The sequence below is a fragment of the Camelus bactrianus genome, chromosome X (genome assembly GCF_048773025.1).
Source record: "Camelus bactrianus isolate YW-2024 breed Bactrian camel chromosome X, ASM4877302v1, whole genome shotgun sequence".
Taxonomy (NCBI): Eukaryota; Metazoa; Chordata; class Mammalia; order Artiodactyla; family Camelidae; genus Camelus; species Camelus bactrianus.
In genome coordinates, this window is record NC_133575.1 from 24,353,679 (window position 1) to 24,379,588 (window position 25,910).

Below are 25,910 nucleotides of genomic sequence, written 5' to 3' on the forward strand. Positions count from 1 at the left end.
CAAGAAGACACAAACACCAAAAGGTAAGTGTAGGCCGAGGGCCACAATTCCACGCAGAGAGTCAAATACTTGTCCTGGTAGAGTCCTAGGAATGGCAGCCATAAAAAGACAGGAGAGTCAGAACTCCAACCAGCAATTTTAGCAGCAGACAGAGCAACAGTAATAAGAAATGTTGACTGAATCGACTGCTGGCTTCAGCCAGGTTGGTTTTATATTGCATTTTGCTAAGCAGGAACCACCAGAAGTTTTGAGCAACTCAGATGTAATCGGTGGCTGTAGAAACATGCCTGGTATTGAGAATGGAGAGAAGGGTAGATCAAGGTCATTAGACATCTATAGCAATGCATACAGCATCTAAAATAACCAGCAGGAAAAGGCAGACACTCCTTTAGGCATGAGTTGTTTCTTAAGCATTGCATGTACCAACGAGCTGAACAGTTAGCATTCTCCCCGGAACCCCATTTTTCATTCTTCTTGAAGTACTTCAGAGATATTTAGAAAGGCAACCTGATGAAATACATCACTGGTGACTGAGTCAGCAGGTTTACTAGCAAGTTGCATTAGTGAATGCCTCCTACTATTTAGCAACCCCAGCGTCTTTGAAGGAGGAAAGGACCAGCTTGTCTAAAAATCAAATTCTTCCTAAGGGACAGCTGGCAGAAATATAAGGTCAAACGCTTTACATGGTATTGCAGAAAAGGAACCACAAACCAACCTTCAGCAATAACTAATATATGTAGACGAGGTTACGACCCCAATTGGCTTCTCCCTTTCTGCACCAATTGAGAGACAGTGAATAGCATTTACTTTCTTCATCAGTGAGTGGAGCCTAGAGACAATTCTAACAAATTTAATAACCAATATTTGGGCCGTTCAAGTCACGACATTCCAAGGAAGACATAACAGAGCTGGAAAAGATCCAGGGAAAAGCAACTCAGATGATCAAGGGGAGTGCTTAGCTTTCATTCAAGGACAGACTGAACCTAAAAAGGATTAGAATTTCTCAGACTGGGAAGATGAAAATGAAACGAGGTTAGTGAAGGGATGTGAGATTAAAGTCGACTCTGGGTAAATCTAATTGCAGTCACTGAATTCTGTAGCACTTAATTAGGGCCATCCCTTGAGGTTAAAGGATGTAGATTAAAGAGAAACTGAAATTTATCTTTATTTATTTAAAGAGAAATGACTAAGTTTACAGAACTTATTATTTGTAAGACAAGGTTGAAGTAGAGAATGGGAAAAGTTTAAGAAACCACTGGATACACTCAATCCCAATAGATTTACAATGTATTATTAAGAAATGGTCACGATGCATCCTGTCTTCCTTAAAATGAAAATTACTAGGTTAACAAACAAAACAGCCATTGGTGTCTGCATCTGGGAGAGTTCTGGGCTAGCTGCCCTGTTGGTCTGACCCACTGTGCTATTTCTTATGCTCTTATTATGTCATCTATGCAAAAACATATTGCATGCAAGTTTGGGATTCCAAAATTCTTTTGACAGTCCCAGAACACAGAAGAATAATTTTCTAACTCATTAAGAAAGCAATAGAGTCCCAGCTCTTGGCTGCGTTTGGTTTACCCATATGGGACTCTGCAACATAAAAAGGTGAAAGAAATCCTAACAGAATGCAGCAGCTGGTTAAAGGCTATTATATTGAAATTTTCATGAGTTTGACAGTAGGCCAAAAAACTACAAAATGGCAGAGAGTGGAAAAGGCAGTTGTAACAGGTTGAACATTGTTGGTGATTATTTTTTTCAGTGGCAATGAAAACTGTAATCAAATAACCTGAAAGAGATGCTGGCAGGAATAAGAGAGCCCAGAGGGAGAGGGAATATGAAGACTATAACAATGATGTATGCTATGGACTAATAAACCAGACAAACGTGTAGTTTGAAGTATCAAAATCAAGGTTCTTAGCATCATATGAAAAGCCGGTATCAGGATACAGGCATAAACACTGTCTGATTTGCAGTTTACAGCAAAAGGTGTCGTTAATGACTTACACCTCAAGGAAGAGCGCACGACTCCACAACTAACTGGAACTGTGCTATTGGTACAGAAACCTCTTGCTATACACATGATCAGTTGATCTCAGCATTGAAAAGGAAACATCATAAAGCATTTAAAAATATCCAAAGACACTTGCCTTTGCAGCTGGAAATATGTGGTTAAAAACTCTTGAATGGAAGTCAGGACAAATAAGATGAGAAAGAGGGAAAATGGGGACTGGATGAAAGAATGTCATTATAAACTAATTATTATTGTTACTAGTGGACCAACAAGGCATCTCAAATTATGGACGGCATTTGCCATGAAGTCCACTGGGCCTTGCACATCAAGGTCATTTGGTGTAAACAAGTATTTCAGACAACAGTTTAATAATAAATAATAAATCACAAAGGACATTAACAATCTATTGACAAGGTAAAGTTTCTGAACAGGTGTTCTCCCTATATCAGGGCTTAACATTTTAGAGGTATATTTGAGAAATTATATAATCTTTAATTTCAAACAGATTGTAATTATAGAGAGAATTGATCTCCATAAAGTTTCAGGGATATCTTTGAGAAATTATATAATTCCTCATTCCAAGGAACTAAACACTTCAGAGGCTTTTAAGGCCTCCATACCCACATTTCTACTAATTTTTCCTGTCTCTTGTTCTCTGTCTCTTACTATTAAACTAGGGATAATAATAGTCCTAAATTAAACACCAAAATTTGAGATTTGAACAGGGACGTGGAGAAATCGGAGAGGACAACTGAAGCTAAGAAAACAGTGCAAAAATAGACTTCCTGTACTTTTTTTAAACTAAGAATTTATATTAATAACGAAAATAAAGAATTAAAAATAAAGATAACCTTCTTGGAAAAAAAGCTGAGATCTTTAAGTTTTTGAAATTGAATAAGACCATGGAATGAGTCACACTCACTGATTTCTAGAGCTACAAAGGAACTTAGGTATCATCTAGTCCAACTCCTAGTTCTATAAGTGAGAAATCAAGGTTTGCATAGGTTAAGGGACTTCCCCAAGGTCACACACACACAATCAACAAATGACAGAGCCAGGACTCGAAGTCAAGTTTTCTTATTCCCAGATCTGTGCTCCTACCAATGATCTTCAAGTTGGTGAAGGAGCACTGGACAAATAAGAGGACAGACAGAGAGTAGCTGCTCTCTGATTTCACCAAGGAGCAGCAAGAGATTAATTTACAGGGAGGAATTACCGCTTTTCTGGAATCTGTCTCCTTTTTGTTTTTTGGACCAAATTCATTTTCACTGCTTCACAGAAATGTACTGGGGTCTTTGGTAGTAGATGTAACATCAGGGAGAAGATACGTTTTTTGGGAAAGGACAGTGGGACTGGGGGGCACTCTAGGAATCCCTTGTCAGACACTTAATGGGCCCCAAACAGGTAATAATTTGGAAAATGATGGCTTCCAGATGTCTTAGATTCTCAAGTGATTTTAAAATCTTGACTACAAAAGAAGTCTTTAGTTTTTAACTCATAAAGGGATTGGATAAAGTGAGAGCTTTATAAATGGGCTGAAAAGTAGCAGGTCTCAAACATCTTAGGCAGAAGAGGAAATCTGTGATGATGAAAACGATGATGTAGGATATGACTGGGAAGAATCTGAATAAAATGTTTCCACAAAATACACAGTGGATGTAAAGCAGCATAGTGCATGTCTAAAGCAATATATTATTTAGGAAAACAGGTGATTTTAAATAGGTATTTAACATATGTACTTTAGAGTGACTAAATAATTATATATTACAAAATTAATAAAATAAAGTTAAAAATAAGAAAATGAAAAAGCAGGATCAAAGCATATTGAAGGAGAGTTTTTAAAGTTAAGAGATACCATGTCTGGGAAAATTCAGTAAGACAAACCTTACCTAAAGGACGTATCTCTCCTTGAAGAGCCAAAAAAGTCCCCTGACCCTCATTTCTCTGAGCTAACAAAATTGAGGCATGAAATCAAATTTCTTGAGAACTGAGGTAATGAAGATCTAGGACTTCTGTTATTGCTTTAGAACTGAATTATGAAGAATTGATGGGCAGTAGAAGAATAAAAACAGACTCGATAAAAGATGGCAGGCTGAAAAAAGGGGAAAGCGTTTAATATTTTCAGTCAGACTCACAGCAGAAGCAAGTTCAAAGACTTCAGTTGGCATTGAGACTATTTCATGAATCTGATTAATTTAAATTGTTGTTGAGGTCGCCGATTCAAAGTTAAATTTAAGTTGGACTCAACTGCACAACTGATGAGAAACTGTTAAGGTATCATAATAACTCAAAATCCTCTCTCCTCTCTTCCATGGAGACCCAATGGATCATACTTTGTATTTCATGCAGCAACTTGCAAAAGGTGCTTCTACGCACCTGTATTCCTTTGATTGACACAAATGATCTGAGAAAACGGTATCATTTTTGTTGTTGTTATGTGAAAAATGCTGAGTGCTGTATATTGAGAATGAACACCTCAGCTCCACAAATCTGGGACTGCTGCCTTTTGGGCACATAAAGTATTTATCCACATAAAACAGTTTGTGTACATATAGCTGCAGAAATCTTCCATCTTTGTCTAAAGAAGAAATGTGGGAAAACCCCTAAATAAATAAAACTGTTCTTGTAAATATTCATTTCCACTATCAATACTGTTATCTGTAGCCTTTTGTTCTATTGCAAAAAACTCACACCATCTCCAGTCACAAAACACAACTTATATGCTGCATGAAATGGATTTCTCCTAAAGGCAACTCCCTGTCGCATCAGCAAATTTTCAGTGGTAATTTTAGCATGAGTTGCCTATCCAAGCTTCCTCAGGGAAAAAGAACTAGATATTGTATGCCCCGCTAACATCGAGTTTTAAAAATAAATTCATCTGTGAATATACAGATTAGCCACAATAAATGCTTCTTTAAGAACATGATGCTTTCAACTTACTTGATATAATAGGGCACTTTGTTTGGCGAGATGGCTCTCTCCCAGGGACCCTGGACAGAAGCTGGAAAAGGAAAAAAAAAAAAAAAAGGGCAAAGAGGTCAAGTTCACAGCAAACAAGAAAGACAACATTAATCTCCAGAATTACAATTTTACACTGATATTGGTCTGTTTGTTCAGTTGCCCATGAAGTCAGGACGGATTAACCTGCTGTTCTGAAGTTTCTATCCTAATCTAAGTGAAATTGAACTCATTCAGGCACAAAGATAAATGCAAAGGAAAGGAAAAAAAAAAAAAAACCCGTTCCACAGCTAAACCTATAGAGCAGATAAGACACTGAATGAGTAAACTGGCAGGTTTTCTCCATTGGGTGCTTTTCTTATAACACTTCCTGTTGCTGCTTCTCAGTATCTTTTACAGTTTGATTGACTGGTTTTATTAGTTTAGTAGCTGAAACATCCCTCTGTGATATATTTACTTTCTGAGTTATTGAAACTAAAGTACTCCACTTATCACTCTGATATGCTTATTTTTCTCTTTATTTGGTTTAAGCAGAATCCAATTTCATTTACCGATTATATGTTTAATTGGTGCCTCAAAATGTCAGCTGACCAGCATGATCTTATTAGAAAAGATAACCAAAAGTGAGAGAATGGTACCTGCTACCAGAATGTAATAAAACTTTTGTGATGAGTGATGAATCCTATAGGTGAAATTAAATTTCACATACTGGGAATTCATTTTATAACGACTTTATTGTGTATCAGTCAAATCAGTCATCTTTAAACTGTGTTTCAAATGTGTAAGTTGTAGGGTTTTTTTCTTTCCTGAAGTTGAACTCAAAAAATACCTTTCATGTACTGTTTAATCTGAAGGGTTTTTTTGTTTAAGACAAAATAATCATGTTAGGAGACACTATACCAGTTCCTCAAGAATTAAAGCTTCCTCTTGAATAGAGTTTTAAAAAATTTGAGTTTTTGAGACACTGAATAGCATCAGGAATATAAATAGAAGAAGCATTCTTAGTAACATCTAGCGATTTTATATGTATGTCCATTTTTTCCTGAATTTTCATCCTGCTTGTTATAATTTGAAGCACAGCTGATGTTGACCATTATTTCTTCTTATGAAAAACTTCCTTCTAAATTAGTCTCACAGTAAATTCACTCCTCAGTGTACTGAGATGTAAGAAAACGTCTAAGCTAATATATGCTTGACTACACTGTATAATATGAAAGAACAGCTTCTAATAAAACTTTGCCCACTACCAGACGATTTAAGGGTAATGAAACTACAGATTCTTTGTTTTACAGAGTAATAGAGGGATCGAATCGCCCAACCTTCAACCAGACATGCTACTTTAATACCTTGGCAATATGTCATTTAAGAGATATAGGACACAAATCTGTATTTAGCCCTAATTATGCCTTTTCATTTTGGCAGACAGATCTTTAATATGGAGAAAAAAGACATTCGCCTGCTGTTTTGAAGTAGTCCCTTGCCTTCAAATTCTTTCTGTCCTTTTTCTGTTCTTCTCTCCTCTGCCTTTCTCATTCTCTGCCCAACTCCCCTCTTGTCCGTTTTTCTTCTCTAGGACACAGCTCTCTTGACCGGATTAGTTCACAGAGTACTAAGACCTGATCTGAGAACTTAGGCTGAACTCCCTGAACTGCCCGGGAAGAGTCTGATGTTACGGAAACCTAAAAACCCAAATCCTCTCTAGCATGCAGCATGGTGGAGAGCCGGACGTCACGGCTCCTGGTTGCTCAGTACATCCTCTTCTTAAAGCCACAGCTTGCAGAAGGGAGAAGAGAGCTCCAGTCCTTACTGGCTGCACTGCCAAGCTTAGGAATGTCTAACCGGAGAAAGAATGGTTATTCTTTCCTTAAAGGTCTCTATGGGCTGAGCCCCACAGTTTTTCTCAGTATCCTTTTCCAGTTCTTTATCATTCTAATGGCCAGAAAGTCTTTCTGATTTGGAGGATGCTGAGTATATCCTCTGGTAGCATTTTCTTCGCTACTCCTAAGGCATCTCTCAGAGAGAAGTGGTCTACTGGCTGCCTGGTTGGCTCAGGGGGGCTCTGCCTGAACAGAGCAACCTTCAGGCAGAAAATCTAGCAAGAAGCAGAGGAAAAGTGGCGGCGCCCAGCTGAGCTAACGGCCGGACCTACAGCGGGTATCTCTAGTTGACTTTGCACTGTTAAACATTAAAAGGAAAAAAAATCCCAATAAAATGCCAGAGGAGTAATAAGAACATGCTTGAACTAAAGAGCTGAACAGATTTAATAAGAATTCCAAAAAAAAGCTAAGTTCCAGATCATTGTGAAATTTGAAGCTTTTGTACTTGGAGTTCTTGTTAGTTTTTATAAAGAGTATATAAATTATATGGGAAAATTGTTAATTTTTTACACTTTAAAATAAATGCTGGTTGTCTCCATGTGTAACTATTAAACAGATCCAATGGTGAGATTCAGTGAATTTTTTGTGCTGAAAGACGGTCTTCCCCCTCTGACTCACAGTTTATAAACGCATCTAAGCAACTGCTTTGCAGTCATCATTTGAAAGTCTGAAATTTTACACTAAAAAACGTCCTTGATGCAATAAAAAAGGAAAATAACAACAACCTTCCCCCAACCCTTTCCTGCCCCATCACTACCACAGACACACACACTGGAACTACCTGCTATAGAAATAACACACAATCGGATGATGGTTCTACGTGATTGGATTCAGTGCCCCTTCCCAAGAGATTGTTAAAGGGTTATTGGCAATTTTGCTTGACACTGCCAGATGATTCTGGTCTTGCATATATTCAAAAGTTGATCAAATATATGGTAACTCTCATAAGTGTGTCCCAGAATTATCATTTCATTTCTTGCAGGAATGCCAATGCCAACAACAGCTGTTTCTTATCTCAGCGTACCAGTGGAAGCTTGTCATCCTTCACAAAGCTAGCCTACGTGACAGACACACACATCTCTTACGTCTGGTGTGTCCATTTTTAGTAGCCCAGCCAAAGCAGATTTATTGGCAAATAGTTTTTATATGACACTTTGGTATCTCCTTATACAGATGCTTGTATAACCGCTGTATAGAACTGTATAACTATAATTCCAATGCAGCTATGTGACTCAGATTCTCAAGTGTAAAAATCATCCATTATCCTAGGGCAGCAGCACCGTGGGGTATTGTCTACTGAATTTAAATAGCAAACTACACATGAGTTTATTTATTCCAAAACCAACCTCTGATTTTCCCCTTGCGTTACAGATGCAGTATGTTATTAAGAGCAAGCAAGGGTAGCAGTTCTATCTTTGAATGCTTTTCCTCCCTCGAGGTGACAGGATTCAATATTGTGCCCAAGGTGTTTTTGAAAATCACAAACACAGGCCCCACTGTCTAGGGAAAGTTATTATTTCAACCATTTTCTAATGCGTGAAGAACAGAATGGGTCAAGTGATGCACCCCGGTGTTAAGCCATATTTCAATCGACACAGGGGTCTAACCAGAAAATTAAAAACAATGCTAATGTTATTTAAACTGTGCCAAAAGAGTGCTCCCTGGAATTCAGACACTCATACATTCATTAATCTTTCTACTTTTCTTATATTTGGTGGATTTGGAGTTTAATAACATAGTTGGGTCAAAAGAAAGTGGGGGCAGTTTATGAAAGTAAATAAAATACAGCATTCATTGGGGACAAAATGGAAACCTCATTTATGGCGTTACGAAAAAGGCATTAGGGAGGGTTGACCAGCCTCGGGCACTCAGAAGTATGCAAATTCCAGTAATGGTTTTATGGACAGTCTATCAAGATCTACTCTGGAGCAATGTTACTTGACCTTTTCCCCAATGTACCTTTGCAGACATTTTTTTCTGTAACCACCCTGTGCCTATGAAATTTTAATGCCACAGATACACTGTATAGATGTCTCTTTATGTATTGTATGTGTCTGTGCTTTACCTAAAGAGAGTAAGATTTTTGCACCCCCCCAGGAATCAATTTTTGCCTCCTTGGAGGCAATATCACTCCCACTGAGTATGTTTGATTTAGAGGAAGCAATGAGGGGTCGGGGAGGAAAACGTCTTTTGTGCCTGAAACATGACCTTGACTAGCTCATTTGATACTCATAATGATCTGTGAGGTAGGTATTATTATTTCTTTTTTTATTTTCCAGATGACAAAACAGTTAAGATGACATGAAATGGCATGTCTAAGGTCCTGAGTCAGTAAGTATTAGATCCTAATTTTGGTTTATTACTCAAAGTGAAGTCAGATGATTCAGGAGATGGAGAAAACAAACATGCCACATGTCTACTCCGTACCATGCACTGTATGTTCCTTAATGTAACCCTCCCACCCTATGCAGTCACACTGTTTCATTGTTACACATAAAGAAACTGATGCTCAAAAATGGTCAGTAAACTAACCCGGCTAGTAGAGTCATGCAGCCAGTAAGGAGCACACCCAGGATTGCCACCAGGTCTCCTCTTCTTTCAAGACAGAATTCCTAACTGTTGGGTACAGCAATGTTCCCTAGGCCTATGAATTTCAGTTGAAGATATTCAGGTGAGACTTCTGGGAAAGTTCTTTAAAAATGGTTGACTAAACTGAAGAGCAGCTTTTGCCCTTTTCCCACCCTCCTTCTTCCTGCCTTGGAACGTGGATGTAATGATGGCCAGAGACGTGGTAACCAGGAGAACGGAAGCCGTCTTGGTTGCAATTCCCCAGAAGCAGACAGAGACAAGGATGTGAGTGTAAGTAGCTGGAGCATTGATTTCAGGAAGTACTGGTAGAAGAACCGGAAGTGAGACAGGGAAGGGAGGAAAGCTGATAAAGGTTGCATTACTGCTTTGGGTCACCTGGGGCCCAGTGCAGCTAGGGCTTCAATGTAGGACACAGTTAAGAGTTGTCCCCCAGACCCCCTAGGGGCAAGGGAATGAGGGTATTTATCTACTATTGCTTGAGGGCTATTCCTGGGATATAGGGGGTCATGAACCCCCCAGTACTTCTGGCCACTTGTGCTGATGAGCCGGCTCCCACGACCAGAGAAGGCCTTAAAGACAGAGTCCCAGTATGAGTAGTTGGAAGCCTAGGTTTGCTATGCCTGGGCATGATGACTACCAGAAGGGACATGGCAGCACCCTGACAATTTATGCTACAGGAGCTATGCACTAAGAACGGCTGAGAAGATACGACAAATCTGCATTCCTAATGAATCTGTAGTTACCATCCCAGTTTATCCCAGATTTGTATGTGAGAAACTTAAAAACCTTTACTTTGTGTAAGACATTGTTATTTGTGTTTTCTCTGACATTCTGCCAAACCTGCTTCTAACTGAACCACTCTCGCCCATCCAAACCATCTGTGATTGCTCATATCATTCCTGGCTTACATTATAAATTGCTGAACAGTGGTCCATTAATGGATGCACCAATATTTACTGAGGAAATAACTTCTTTGGGAATATTTAGGTTGTTTCCAGGTTTTCACTAGTATAAGTAAGGCTGCAATGAACATCTTTGTAGATAAATCTTTGAATCTATTTTTTGTTAATTTTCTTAAGCAAAATGCCTAGAAGTATATTTACTTGATAAAGGACAGGAATATTTTAAAGGCATTTTATACAAATTACATTCCTGCCAACAGGAATCTTTTTTACTGATCCAGGTGGAAAGAGAAACTCCATTTTCCTCAGGTCAGTGGCATCTGGTTGGTATAATTCTCAAGGCACATTTAGATGTACTGCATGATACAGCAGATTATCTGAGAACACGCCTTTCACATCCTGTCTTCCCATGATAGATTGTAAAATTTTTGAGTTCAGAAAGGCACTCAGAATAATGGCTTTTGATCTCACATCATAACCCAGAGTCTTGAGGGGTATCTGAATCAATAAGGGTGCCCAGAATACAGATTCAGAAGAACTGGATTTGAGTCCTGACTCCATCACCATAGCATGATCTTAAGCAAGTTTTGTTTTCTTCCTGAGCCTTATTTTTCTTATATGTAAAGTGAGAATAATATCTCCCTTACTGAAATGTTACCAGGATAAAATGAGAAAATGAGTATGAAATTGCTTTGTAAAATATTAGCCACCATACAAATAATGTTTATAATCACATACTTATGGGATGTTGCCTGAATGATGGTAATCCTGGAATCAATCTCTCTGCCTCACCTGGGCAGCATTTGTCTTTAACCTTTGGATCCACTCCTAACTCCTATTAACATGCCATATATAGTATACAATGTAGCAGAGAGAAATGCCTTTGAACGTCATCTAACTGCCTGTATTTTTTTCTACATCTCTGTCTGCCTAGACCAATGGCATTGGCCCAACAGAACCTTCATTCTTAGGTAGACCATTATTCATCAACATGAATGATGAACAGACTAGTTCATATATGATACAATGGGAAATAGAGGGCCAAAGACTGTTTTATAATCAGAGGGTTATACTGATGGAAAGATAAGAAGATTATTTTTGTGGTACTATATACTGTGTATTACTGGTAGGAGAGCAGAGTTTGAGAGGTAGTGCATAAGGGAATTTGGTGTCCAGTGAAAGTAAGAAATCACAGATGACTCCATACTTCTAAGACTTAGTCACCAGGCAACTGGGAGTTCTATTGGCAGGAAAAAAATACATATTTAGGTTAAAATATTTGCAAGGTTGGTCTTTCCACTGAAACTCAAGTTAAAGGACAGGACTGTTAAGTACCATATGACAGCTGAAGGCATAGAAATGGCTGGACTCTTTAAGGAAAGAAGGCTGTTAAAAAGAGAATTGTACCCTGGAGAATTGTCCCCTGGTGGTGGCAATAGAAAAGCCACCAGAGAAAGACAGTACAGAAACTAGAATGAAGTAGGGTGAAATACAAGAAGGACAGCCAGATGGTGAGGTATGATCTCCAGTGGCTTCCAACGGACTAAAAGTATAGAAGAGAAATACATACTGGTCACAAGATCACTGGTGATCTTAACAGGGCAATTTTCTAAGAGTGGTGAAGACTGAACCAGATCATAGAAGTGGAAGGAGGAGGTAGACGGAGGTGAAGCAGCAGAATTAGATCCATGCTAAACATTTGAGAAGTTGGGTATGAAGGAGGAGAACGTAAATGCAGAGGCGAACACCTGAGGGTTACTCATGCCTCTCTCTCATTCTGTAAACCAGACCACTTGATTCATTTACTTATGAAATTTGTTTAGGGTCTTCTTTATAATAATAAATGACGTGAAAAACTTATTCTACCTTTTTCACTTCCTGTGGTCATAATCAAGATTATAATACTGTGTTTCAGTTTTCATGTAGTTATTAATGCCGAATGTCTAAGTATGTATACATTAATTTTCCCCACTGCAATTGTTTTCTATATGATTTCTATTTTCTATTTTCTTTTGATGTGATGCATATAGCTCCTATAGCAAGAGGAAGTTTTCTATCACTTAACTGAAAGGCCAAGTTAAATTTAACACTTTTCAAAACGTTAAATTAAAATAAGAATAGTCCTTTGTATGTCTATACCATATATCAAAAGTAAAGATTCAATGAAAACTTTAAGATCACTTACAAAACTTTCAAAGATGGGCAGATTTTCCATAAAGATTTCAACAGCAGAGACAGATGGGCTACATTCCAGAGGGGAAGGTCACAAGAGTGATGAATGAGACCTCTGATGTCTGCCATAGCTGTGAAAATCTTTATGGCTAACTAAAATTCCTCACGAATAACAACGTGTAAATATTATATGAGCTGTCAGACAGATAACACTGAGCTCTGAGGCCATCGTGCATGGTGAGCAGAATACCACACCGTGGGATTTGTCAGTAGATTGCCAAGTCATTTGGAGTATCAGGCTTACATTTGATCTGGGAAGTCGAGAGTTCGCACTAAGCTACTTGGCAAGGTGACTGAGCTGTGGAGATAAACACTATATCTAATATCCAATGCTGCTGGCTGCACAGTCCCACGAAGTCTAATAACCAGTATTTGGTGGCACTGCTCGAAAGAAAAGCTCCTGCAAACCGACTTGTACAAAACTCGAAGAACCTCACTATGATTATTAGGACAGTAAGAAAGAAATCAAGTCTCATAAGGACACATACAGGAGGACAGGTGTCTATATAAATAGAGCCGTGACTGACTCACGGAATTTCTGAATGATTTCCAACAGAAGTGGCTCACTGTATTACCATCGTATTACCATCGAGCTTTCCTCCAGGTAAAAGTGTCTTTAGGCCATCTGGGTTAGCCAGGTTACTAACAAGTCAGTGCAATATTGCCAGGTGCCTTTAGTGTCTCTCCAGATGTGCTTTTAAAAGACGGCAGGCAGTCGACACCATTAGCTGAATGTTCTCCGTGTGAATGATATTGTACTGGGCACCAGGGAAATTTCAAGGAAAGTAAAATTTGAAACCTGAGCCAGTAGGGATTAACTCAGATATTAAAAACCAAATGACTATAGATAGGATGTACCTCCATTTAGAAAGCAAGGTAAGAGTGAGAAAGAGCTAAGAATATGAGAGTAATTAAAGCAGCAGGAAAGTGGGAGATACTCTGTTTTGGTCTCACTTCTTTATTTTACTGTAAAAGAACTAAACATCTGTATCTTAGTCATAGCCGCATGGTCAGCAGAGTGTGCTTCCCAGCCCCCTGACCTTGGGGTTGACCATGTGACTTTCTTTGGCCAGTGGGGCTTCAGCAGACAGGATATGACCAGAAGCTTGTCCTCTTATGCTCTGGTGATCTGCCAGGTGGCCTCTGATCCTTCAGCCTGGGCCTCAAAAAACCCAACACATTTAGAGACAACCTGAACTGATCGAGCAGCCAATCTGCAGATCAAACCGAGCCAACCTGTGCCTGAAGCAGAGCTCCCCAGTCAAATGTGATCCAGGTCACAAGAGACCCGAAGTGTGACGATAGGAGGCAGAGGGATAGGAGGGGGTGGGGAGAGAGAGAGAGAAGAAAGAACATCAAAGAGATTGGAGAATAGAAAAATATTCACAAGCCAAGTCTCCCCCATTTGTTACTAGCCACTTCCTCTATGATCATCCAACGATTAATGGGGATTTTCCCCTTTAGTCTATGCAGTTGACACTTGCCACTCACTAGTCCCTGGAACCCCTTCTCTAAAGCTGATAATCCATAGTGATTACAAGTGTGAAGTTACATATGTTATTAAACTTGTCCAGTCTCAATTTTCTCTTCTGTGAAATGAGACAATAATAGTCCTTATTGTACAGGATTGTTTTGCCGATTAAACAGGTTAATCCATGTGAGATGCTTCCTCAGTGTTGAGAGCAAAAAGTGCTAAATATTTTTTGTCTCCTTACTCCTACCCTTATTGTTATTATCATCATAATTAATATAGCAAGTTATCAGGATATTTCTTCCATTAACGAACTCCAGTGTGAGGAATCCCAGGGTAAAGGAGAGACTATGGTTCTAGAGCTACCATCAAAGCATGGGCCTAGGAAACAACTCCAGTAAATCAGCCCTCTTCCCAGCCATTTTCTAACTCTTCAAAAACCTTTATGCAGCTCTCAGAGTAGTAAAACTTGAAAGTAGACAAATCTCCCTTTTGGCATTCTGATGCTGGTGTCAACTACAAAAGTCCACTGTGTTTTATCACTCCATATTAGTATTGCTTAGGAACTCCAAACAAACAGCTAAGTATTTTTAGAAAGAAAGAAAACAGACATTTTCATTTTCATTTCTAGTTTTAGCTCTGGGTTTTAAATTCAATTTCACATTATCAAATTCAACTATCTTCTTTTTTTCTATTGAAATTGGTGCGGCTGGTTCATGTTAGAAGAGTGCTCTGCCCTGTCCTGTCTAAGACATGAGCCTTGGTGTCCTTTATTTTGCCCTAAGAGAGCAAGGGTTCTAGTGAGCTGCTGTGTGGGGCTCCAGGACCAACCAAGAATTTGGCTTCAGAACTTTCCCTCTTCTCCTGACACCTCTAATAGACGCATCTGCTCCAGATCACCTAGGCCAAGTATTCTGAATTAGTCTCTTTCCCTTGATAGCTGACCTAGGTCAAGTTCTACAACATGAACTCTCACTTTCTTACCTTTGGAGACTAAATCCCTTTGCCCTTAACTCACATCATAAATGAGCTCATGCCATTCAACTCCTCTTCTAATTTTTTTCCCAGACATTTCCTGCTTAGATTTTCTCTTTCAAGTCAAATTGCCCCCATGTTGACTAATCCTTCAATTATTCTCTCTCTTGTCTGCCTATTTCTAGCTCATTAAAACATTAGCACTCTCTAAAACCTATATTTATATTCATTATACATACATAAGAAATCCCTCTTCTGGACAAAAGGGCTATAAGGAGGGTACATAGAAAATTGGAAAGGGGAATATTCATCATATCAGATTGGCTAAGTAGAAGGGAGAACCTGATTGTCATCACTGAATACATCTTGTGAGTCTTGCTAAGAGAAATTAAGGGCCAGGTAATCAGAAGCATTCTCTGCTAGACTCCTGTCAGATGAAATAGTCTCTAGCTTGGATTTGAATGCGGCCTCAGGGACAATGTGCAGGAATACTAGTCTCTATAGAACATCTCATTTGACTCACTGTAGAATTAATTCCTCCTTCACTCCACTCCTCTAACACCCACTATTTACCACAACTATAGAAGGTCACGATTTTTAAAATAGGACTATCTCTTCTCATGGGTCCAACTCAGATAGTTAAGAATTTGAGTGTTTCAAGGCCAAGATTCTGACTTTCTCATCTTCCTGTTTCAAGTGCCTAGTGTTAGTAAATCTATGAATGAATGAATGAATGGATGCTATAGGCAGAGTAAGTCACACCATGTCACTTCCTCGCTCAGAACTCTCTTAAGTCTTCCCTTCTTACTAGGAACAGATTCCATAGGCTTTCAACTGCAGTAGACAAGACTCCACCTGGTCTGGCAATTGGTTGTTCAGTGATCTCCCGTTATTCATCATCTCGCTTAGTCAGCTTCAGTCATACCAGCCTCCTTATTGTTCCCCAACCTCCTTAAGCATGCTCCAATCTTGGGGTCGTTGCATTTATTGTTTCCTCCACCTGGGACCCTCTGACCCTCATATCTGCCTGGCTTGCCTCCTCACTTCTCTTTCAAATGTCACCACCCTAACCACCCCATTCAAAGAGTCCCTTCCCCCTATTACCTCCATCCCCTTTAGTCTGCTTTATTCCTCTTTATCAAACTTACAATGATCTGATTGCCTTCTCCTATTAAAATTCAAGCTCCATGAGAAAGAAATTCTCTTCTATTTATTACTGTTTCTCCAGTACCTAGAACAGAGTTTGACCGATACTGGTCATTGAATAGGTATTTTTGAGTGACAGAATGAATCAACTCATACTTGGCTGAAAATGGAGTGAAGCTCACAACTTTTTTAGGACTTTAGGCTAGGCACTAGACTAAGTTCTTCCCTACTAGAACTTAGAGTGGGAATAATTTTATAGTGTGAAGTTACTCATTCAATCAAGGTCTATCCTGTGTCTACCTGCAAGGTGTTAGATGCATGAAATTGAGAAAAAAAAGAGCCAGTGCATGCCCTTTACCCTTATGGTGCTCACACTCCAACCCATTTCTTTTTACGACCTATTTTATTGAGTATCCTTCATTCTAACTCTTGTCTGTCATTGGTATGTATGCTGCTGAGCTTTAGGTGTAAGGCAAGAGGCTGACGTAATTTTATGTTGTCCCAAAAGTCCTTACCCATTAATGGAGATCATGAGGTCAGACACCTTAAATAATCATCATCACTACACACACTGGACAAAGTCATCAACCTCATTATGAAAGCAAGAGTAAATCAAATTATCCAGTGACTAGAATGAACCTATTACAATGCCTTTTTCTCAGATGCTTCTAGATGTCTGTGAGTTACACTACCCCCTCACCGACTGCATTCCCCAGGAAGCAGACTGTAAGGTAAAGGTGAGAGATCAGGATGTAAGCTGTGGCTTTGCAACCGACACCTATGAAAGGCGGAAGAAAGGAAGCAGGAATGGCAACCTGGAGAAGTCAAGCTAGGATGCAGGCCCAGTGACGGTCTCATTCAGCCCTCAGGAGCTCTTGAGCTAGAATGATAGCGTTCTCCTGAGTGAGGCCAAAATCACCACATCTTTAAACTCTTGCATTAATCAGGAGCTGCCCATGGAAGGGGCATGACCTTCGGTGAGGCAGCTGAGGCAGCTCCTGAAGGGACAGATAGCTGAGCATTATCTTCTGAGGCTCCTCCTCCTCACTGAGGGGACCTAGGAGCACAGAAAAGTAGTTTCCAATTATTCCTCAGATGCAGGTCAGTCTACTTTGTGCTCATGTGACCCCACTGCTATGACCACAGACTGTCCAGGAGTTGGTATACAGGAGTGGCCCTCAACCAGGGGCAATTTTGCCCTCCAGGAGACTTGTGACAACATCTGGAGACATTTTCGGTTGTCACAACTGAGGGAGTGGGGTGCTACTGGCATGCAGTGGGTAGAGGCCAGGAATGTTGCTCAACATCCCATAATGCACAGGATAGTCCCCACAACACAGAACTGTCTGGCTTAAAGTGTTGACAGTGCCCAGGTCAAGAAAGCCTGGTTACAGTCTAGCCTAAGGCCTATAAGGTAGCCTTCATTTTAAATAAACAGTAAATAACTGAACCAATCAGATGGTCTCTTAGAGAGTTTGACTGTAATACATAGAGAGAAATTTAGATGGGAAGTTAGAAACAGTCAGAAAGCTAAAGAAGAGGACAGAAGTCAGCAGGCAGTAGAAGCTCTGAGTAAGGAGAAGGCGAAGGGAGGAGAGAAGCTACGTACTGTGACAGTTTGAAGTCTACCGCCGCAAAGGCAAACATGGAGACAGGCAAATACATGCTTCATGGTGACTGTTGTTCCCCGTCCTTCTTTAGGTTCCCATGTAGCCTTAAAGTGCTCCTCATCACCTAAGCCCATCCCTGTTCCTTACCGCCTTAAGGACACACAGCACAGTCCAAAGCACACCTGCAGTAGACTGAAGTCAAGATGATTGTTACTGCTGATATCTGAAAGTATATTCAGAAGTTCAAAAGAGTGGTTTTTAAACCAGGAATTGTTTACAGAAGTCTACAGAAACACCAAAATGCCTTTTGTTTTCACCTCAAAGTTCTCATCAAAAAGTATTTTGTAATCCCACACTGGTTGTGTTCTGAAAATGGAAAACATCCAAATGGAAAAACGGAAGTAATGATTTTTGCCCACAGGGATGTGATTCCACCATTTCTGTTGGGCAAAGCTTTGTATTTTGGAACAGATGACAAAATGCTACCCTAGGCCAAACGCACAAATGCCTTCATTTTCTGGGGAGTGTAAAAACATACCTTTCAGAGCCAGCATTCAACTAAAATAGTGTCCATGTGTCATGCAACTGATTCAGAGCTCTGATCCTGGTTTCCCAGTCCTAGGTACTCATGTGGCCCAGAGGAGACTATCATGATGAGGAAGATGAAAAAAGAAACAGGTATTTGCCTCATCTCTGCCATCCCACCAAACTAATTTCCAAGCAGGAACATGATGAAGGAGAGGTGGTTAGTTAGTGGTTAGATCAAGGTATGCATCACCATTTAGCCTGAAAGCCAGAACATGCACAGGCTATCATAATAGCTTCATACACTCTAGAAGAGGTTAATGCTGTCGGTGTTGCACTCAGATCCCTTCTTCTGGCAGGTGTACCCAACCCCAGCTGCTGTGAGCATTGGCTGGTGTGGGCACATTGTACTCATCTTCAGAGAACTTCCCTCAGTGAAATGGAAACTGCCTTGCTGACCACCATTCCCTAGAAATCCACACCCAATGGCTGACTGACGTGGGGAAGCAAAAGCTCAGCTCCCGTGCCTCGATATGGGGCCAACTCCATGGACCAATTTGTGCTCCAGAGTTCCTGGTGTGATTAGGCTGAAGTTAGTCTCCATCTTCTTGCTTAGTTTGACTCCCTGACCAGTCTTCCCCCGACTTTATTCTGCTTCCCTCCCTCCCCTTCACCTGAGAGCTGCTCTCTGGACAACTTAACTTGTACTAGAATCCTCGTGTAAGGCTCTATGTCCTTGGAACTTTACCTAAGCCTAGGATGTGCAGCCATCCTTGTATGCTTAGGACTGAGGAGGTTTCCTGGGACGTGGCAATTTAAGTGCTAAAACCAAGAACATTCTGGACAAACCAGGACAAGTGGGCAACCTACATAAGACAGATAGATATTTGGGTCCTGAGCTTTGTCTCCAGGAACTTGGCTTGGGGGATCTTAATAACATAAATAAATTTGGTGGTGTTCTGGTAAACCAGCTAGGTCAAAAAGAAAAAAAAAATCTTGATTTGCAGTATTTCCCCATTTTTGTGGGGGTAAGATATTCTCACTATGGCTGATTTCAAGCTACCAAAGTTCAGTTTAACAACCAGCCCACAATTTCTGGTATATGTAACAATTGGCTCTCCTGAGCTAGTATAAACCAGTTCCAGCACACATAATCCCCCAGCAGAAACTGAAAACTTACCTAAGCTTCCTCATATGTTCAAATAAACGGATATGTAGAGCCAATGAGGCAACATTCTGTTATTAAGGCAAACAAATTTAAGGTCTAAATTGGAGAATACAAATCTGAGCTCAAGGAGAAAGGGCCATAGAAATAGGTTCTGAGAAGAGAGTGTAATTATCGTCAGTGTGACTGTTTTTCGCAGGCATCTGCAAACTTACGGAGGGGTTACCAGGATCACTGATAGGTTAGACGGTGTTCGTCCCAAATTCCCAACACTCGGGACGGCACGTGACTGCTGAAGGAATTGGCTCAAATTATTTTGCCCTGAGATTTTACCTGATGGCTTTAGGCTGAAAATCATCTCACATTGTACCTGCAAGCCTCTTCCTGAATTTTATCATGATGGCTTCTTTAAGCCGATCTCAGCTTTACATTATTGGCCCACTCGTATTTCAAATTCATCCATCCCCTGAGGACAATGGTAGCAAGAACTGCAGCACTGCTAGGTGAGATGTCAGCAATTATTAAACGTGCTTCAAGTTCTTCCCCCCTATCTTTTTTGTTAAGTGTGTGAGTGGGTGGTGGTGAGGGTGAGGTTTGGGCAACACTCAAGATGGAAATCAACTTTTTAGCCTTATGTAGCAAGGAGAAACTGTAAACGCTTGGGTTGGTTTAACAAGAGAAAAATAGTTAACCAGGGATTTGATTAAGGCAGTTAAGATTATAAAGCCTGCAGGAAATAACTGATCAGTTCTTTCTTTTTACAGTGTCTCATAATCTGAGAACAAGAAAATCACTCAGTGAAACCCACAGCTTTTAAATTCGGGACAAACAGTAAAAAGGAAATCTGTCTTACAGAGTTCCACAGCCATCAACAGAGTTTAATACTGCAAGAGGTCACTGGGTTAAGAAGCAGAGAATAAAAGCAGAGAATGAAAATTTTTGCCTTTACTGTTTTTTCACTCATCATAAAAGAAATACATGCTTATTAGTAAAAAATCTGTAAAAGTAAAGAGAAAGTAAAACACAATAGCTGCATTTTGATGTATTTGATTTTCAGTCTTTTCTTTATGTGGACCTTTCTGCTGTTTATATTTGATTTTCTAATATAGTTGTGATCATGCTGTAATTTCGAAGACAGCTTTTCCCCTTAAAATATTACATGGCACAGTAGACATTCAGAAAAAGGACTATGTCCGGTTATGAACGCTATTATTCTTTGCTGAGAGGCAACATAAAAGGTCATGTTATTTATTGAGTGTCTACTATGGGGTAGTCACTATGCTAAATCTCATGCCACTGTGTGTGTGTTAACAATGGGAGGAGGAAATTTACCTCTCTGCTTTTGGGTATAAGACAATTTATTCTGTATACGATTTTATTGAACATTTACCAAGTACAGATACTACGTTAGGTAACGGAGAATATAACTGTCAACAAGACTAAAACCATCTGGTCCTGACAGAGATTAGGATCTGCTCATTGATTATTCACCTACTCGTTAGTTACACAAGTAACTGTTGAGCTCTTATAATATGCAAAACACTGCACGTTCAGGTGAGATCCATGAAAAACGTCTTCAGAAAGGAGAGACTACTTACATTGAGAATTAAATGCAAGAGAATGAATGGTACTTCTACGTGTAGCTTGACTCTAACAGGTAGATACTAAATTATACCATTGAGTTGATAGAAATGATACCAACGGTAATAACAAACACTTGTATAGCACTTACTATGTAGGCACTGCTCTAAGGGTTTTACGTAAAGTAATGATTTGATCTTCATTATAACACTATGAGATAGTATTACCATATTTCATTGAATTCAAAACCCCATTGGATATAAGGTATATTCTGATTTCAGAGCAGTTAAAACATGGGGGGTATGTCTTAAATTTGGTGAAATATGTTATTATTATCCCCATTTACAGATGAGGAATAAACAGATTAAGTATCTGAGCCAGAATTTGAACCTGATTGATCTAGTTCCAGAGCCTGCACTCTTAACCAATATCCTACCCCACTGGTGAGATGACACCTGGCCCCGGAGCACTATACGCATCTGTGTGATCTTGATTATGTCATATGGTCTCTCTGCCCCTATTTCGTCATCTCTAAAGTAAGGGCAGGGCTAGGGTAGTTGAGTACCCTCAACCTTTATGGACTGCCACCCACAGAAAGAATACATTTTACACTGTGATGTAGTATAAGTATATATACACACACAACCCCCTAACTGAAACCAAAGTGTCAAAGTGATACTTAACCCTGCTTGTGCAATGTACTCTGATATTTTCTAATCTGTTCCATTTCATTCCATTAAAAAATTGCTGGTTGCATGTCATTAAACTGATTTCAGGATTCACTAATGAGGACTCTGAAAACAACTCATAGATATTCTCTAAGCTTCTCTCCAGTTAGGAAATTCCACAGCATAAGGGGATTCGTGGGGTAGGGTACGGGCTGGAAACCTCAGGAAAGAGCTGACCCTTTTGCCTCATAAATACTCATTTTCTTTTTAATTGGATCATGGTTTTACTACCTTCAGCAGAAAGTTCTCATTATTAAACTCTTTCGCAAATATCACTTTAGGGCAAAGATTCCTATACTATTTTCCATGGCATGTTTGGTGAGAAATTAATTGGTGTCCCTGAAAAAGACTTCCATAGTCCCATAAGTAGGACATAAGAGTCACTGACTCGATGCCCCTCTTAGAGTTTCAATGTCTATTAAAAGCTACAAGAATTCCAACAGGAAAGAAACTTGCTTATTTTTATAACCTAGTATTTTTCAAATCTTATTGACCTCAGAACTATTTTTTCAATAGAGAGTTATTAACATCATACAGAACATTACTGTTCTGAGGAATGTGGCTTGGAAAATGACCCTTTAGGTAATTCTAGAACTTGCAAAATATTAAGACAAATGTAAGTTCTTTCTACTGTTACAGAGAGATTTCTACCTTTGCCCAAATATATAGTTATCCTTGGTGAGAAAAGTAAAATTTAGAACAGAAGCCCAGAGAAGTGAGAAAATAGCCAGAAAAAAAGACCTTAAATTTGTTGTTTTTTTTTTAAAGTCCTTAAATTCTTGAAAATAACAAAAGATGGACAAGTTTCAGACTACTAATCTAGCGAATACTATAGGACAGTATTCATCATTGACAGGAATATATTTTAAACATACATAAAATTTTAAGGATAAATAAATTTTTAAATCACACTATTAGAATGTCTCCTTTTTCTTGGTTTAAGTCACAGAAGTCAATCAGAAGTAGTAGAATATTAAAGCTAGTATTAAAGCAAGCTAGTGTCTATCGATGGATAGAGATCATATTTTACAATGTTTTTCTCTCCTCCTTTTCTCTCAGATCTAAGATAAAAGAAATAACTTCTTTAACAAGTAGAGATTGGGCCACCAAGAAGAAACAGTGAATACTTTTCTTTAGTAAAAGGCTTCCTCTCTCTACTGATAAAATAACAAAGACAGCTGGTAATGTAATTTTCAAAGGGGAGTGTGTGTGTGTGTGTGTGTGTGTGTGTGTGTGTGTGTTTGTGGGAGAGAGAGAGAGAGAGGATAAAATGAAGAGACAGAGACAGCGAGCACGTTTGGGGGTGCAGTTAGTGGCTCATCCTTATTTTTCTTTTATTTGTAATTTCTAAGCTTCAGAAATCACTCTGCTATTATTCCTAGTAACCTGGAAGCAAATTACTAGACATCTAACAATTCAGATTCACTTAATATGACCTTAATGGTATTTTTTTCAAATATATTTTGATTTGTTTGCAGGAAAAGCTCTTTTTCTTTTGAAGAGCACAGTTTAACAGCACATAGGACTTCAGAGATGCCCTGCCTACAGTATGGTTTTGATGGTGCATCCAATTTTTGGTGCAACTTTCCAGAGATCCGTTTGGCAATAGATATCGAAAGCCTTATGAATGTAAACATCCTTTAACACAGTAGTTCCATTTTTTAGGGATTTATCTTGTAGAAAGAGTTTGAGATGTCTATACAGGTGTACAAAGGATGTTAGATATGATACACACATAACTAAAAAAAAGTTAGATAAAATAGTGAAAATTCTGAAATAACCTTAATATTGAGTGATTTAGAATTGTCTTAGTAAATCCAGTCCAACCACAGAAGGGAATACTACCCTGCCGTTTAAAAAATTACTCTGCAGAGGAATAAACACATGAAAGTATTTTTATTACAGTTCTAAGGGAAAAAAGCAGGTCATAAAACAGTAATATATTTTTATCCCTGTTTGGTTTAAAAAAAGGAGAGAATCTGAATTCACACACACACACACACACACACACACACACAATCCTCTGCAAGAAAGTGTGTAAACCACATTTTTTAGTCGTGGTTATCTCTGAGTGGTGGGATTACGGATAATTTTTTTTTTCCTATTTGTACTCTGTGCTTTCTAAAACTTCCTTGAGGGGCATATATTACCTTTGTAATTTAAAAAAGGATAACACAAAGAAATAATCTTTATTCAGTCCTTAGTCTCACTGCCCTACTTCTCAAATATCCCTTAAACCAAATTGGTTTTCTTTTTGACATCTGTAAGCAAAGTTTCTAAAGCATATATTGATGTTCCACATGAGTATTTAAGAAATTGGCAAATTCCACAGAAGTAGTTAAGAAACTGGCAACTTCCAGGGCTGGCTCCATTTAAGCAGGTGAATTAGTGTCCTTATGAGTGTCTGTGTCTACAGGCCTGACCTTCTTGGAAGTGAGCACCAGTGTGAAAGGTGTGGGGTGCCCCTCCTAGGCCCTCAAAGTTCTTCCCTCACAGCTCAGAGATTACGGTTGACGTTCTACCTCTAGAGAGCCATTCTTCAGGCTTATGGCTTTTCACCCTATTAAAATGCAAATAACCCAGGAGAAGTACACAGTAAACTTTACCTGTCACCTGGGTTAAATGAGTATAACATACCATTTTTGGAGAATAGGTTTTAATGGGGAAGACACAGGCATTTGGGTGGGGCAGGCAGAGAGACTAAAGAATGAATGCATATACGTGGTGTCTGAGGAGTCATTAATATTTGTAATAGTAATATTTTTATTTATGGTTTGTGAGTCACTTACAAGTATGTTATCGCCGTTAATCTCAATTAAATTGAATAGGATGGCTGCCACTAAGGAGATTTAAGCAGACCAGAAATTGGGAAAAATATAGAAGCCAAAATCTGCAGGGTTTATAATTGTTCTACAGACATTCCAAAAAGCCACAATGCTGCTCAATTATGTATATAGCTTTAACTTCCCCCGTTTTTCTTGGCACCTCCTAAGCATGTGTGACACTGTCCAAATAATGACTGCATGTGGATAATAAGGTTAGGCCCAGTCAAGAAAATAAGACAACTTCTTACTTAGTACATTATCAATGTATAACAAAAAACACAGGACCACCACCTTCTAGGAATTTTTGCTCTAAAAGACAATGGCCAACTGGAGATACCCATGAAAGTATCAATTCAAATACTTTAAAATGTCTGTGAGCATGGATCTTTTTATTAACCTATGGAAAACAGGAAAGAAAGAAAAGGACTAGAAAATAAAAGAAGGCAGAAGAATAAAGGTAGATCATATAGAATTGCTTCTTCTCTATAAAATATATCAATTAAGTAAAGCCGACTTCTTTGGTGTGAATCCTGCCTGGCTCTGTCATCCACTTGCTGTGTGACTGTGTGTCTCAATTTCCTCATCTTTAAAATGGGTATAATGATGGTATCTACCTTATAGGTTGCTTTAAGGATTAAGCTGGGTCATATTTATAACATTGCCAGGCACAAAGTAATTGCCTTAAAATGATGGTTAAGCTTTCATACATACTCATTCATGACCAGAAGGAAATACACCAAAATGTTAACAGATATTAATCCCATGTGGTAGAAGTATGGCTTTTAAAATACCAACCCCACCCCAAACATACATACTTTCATAATCAAAGAAAAAGTGGTATAAATTAACAGCATTAATCAGAGGAAAACAGGAGCTTGACAATTTAATATGCATTGTTATATTAACAAGATGTTCTAATAATAGACTTTCAGTTAACCCAGGCTATTCCTCTTAGTATTAATTATAAAATGTATTTAACTATAAAAGATATTATATTTCTTAATAATAAATAATATAATTGATTATAATAAAATAGTAACATGGAAAAGAAAAAGAATGAACAGAAGTCAAGGATAAAGGGGGATAAGAATACTTAGAGAAAGAAAACATAATGGGCTGAAGTTCCAAGTTGTAGGCAGGGAGTAGCTGATGAATTATATAGAGATAAAGAATTAGAGATTCACCGTAATACATACTGAGTTATCATATAATAATGGTATTATATTATAATTATCAGCTTTATGAAGTGAACTGCTATAAGCAGAACTAAAGATTCAAAAAGATTACTAGATTCAAAAATATTACTCAAGTT

General features: G+C 38.8%; 1 protein-coding gene across 10 annotated transcripts in view; it reads right to left on the bottom strand.

The window, feature by feature from the left end:
* The window catches only part of DMD (dystrophin), a 1,840,970-nt gene that overhangs the window by 184,556 nt on the left and 1,630,504 nt on the right, over positions 1 to 25,910 (bottom strand). For all 10 annotated transcript variants that reach the window (XM_045507265.2, XM_045507267.2, XM_045507235.2 and 7 more), the window contains one exon: positions 4,955 to 5,015. In XM_045507265.2, coding sequence (XP_045363221.2) covers positions 4,955 to 5,015 — 61 coding nt within the window. The remainder of the gene's footprint in view (positions 1 to 4,954; positions 5,016 to 25,910) is intronic.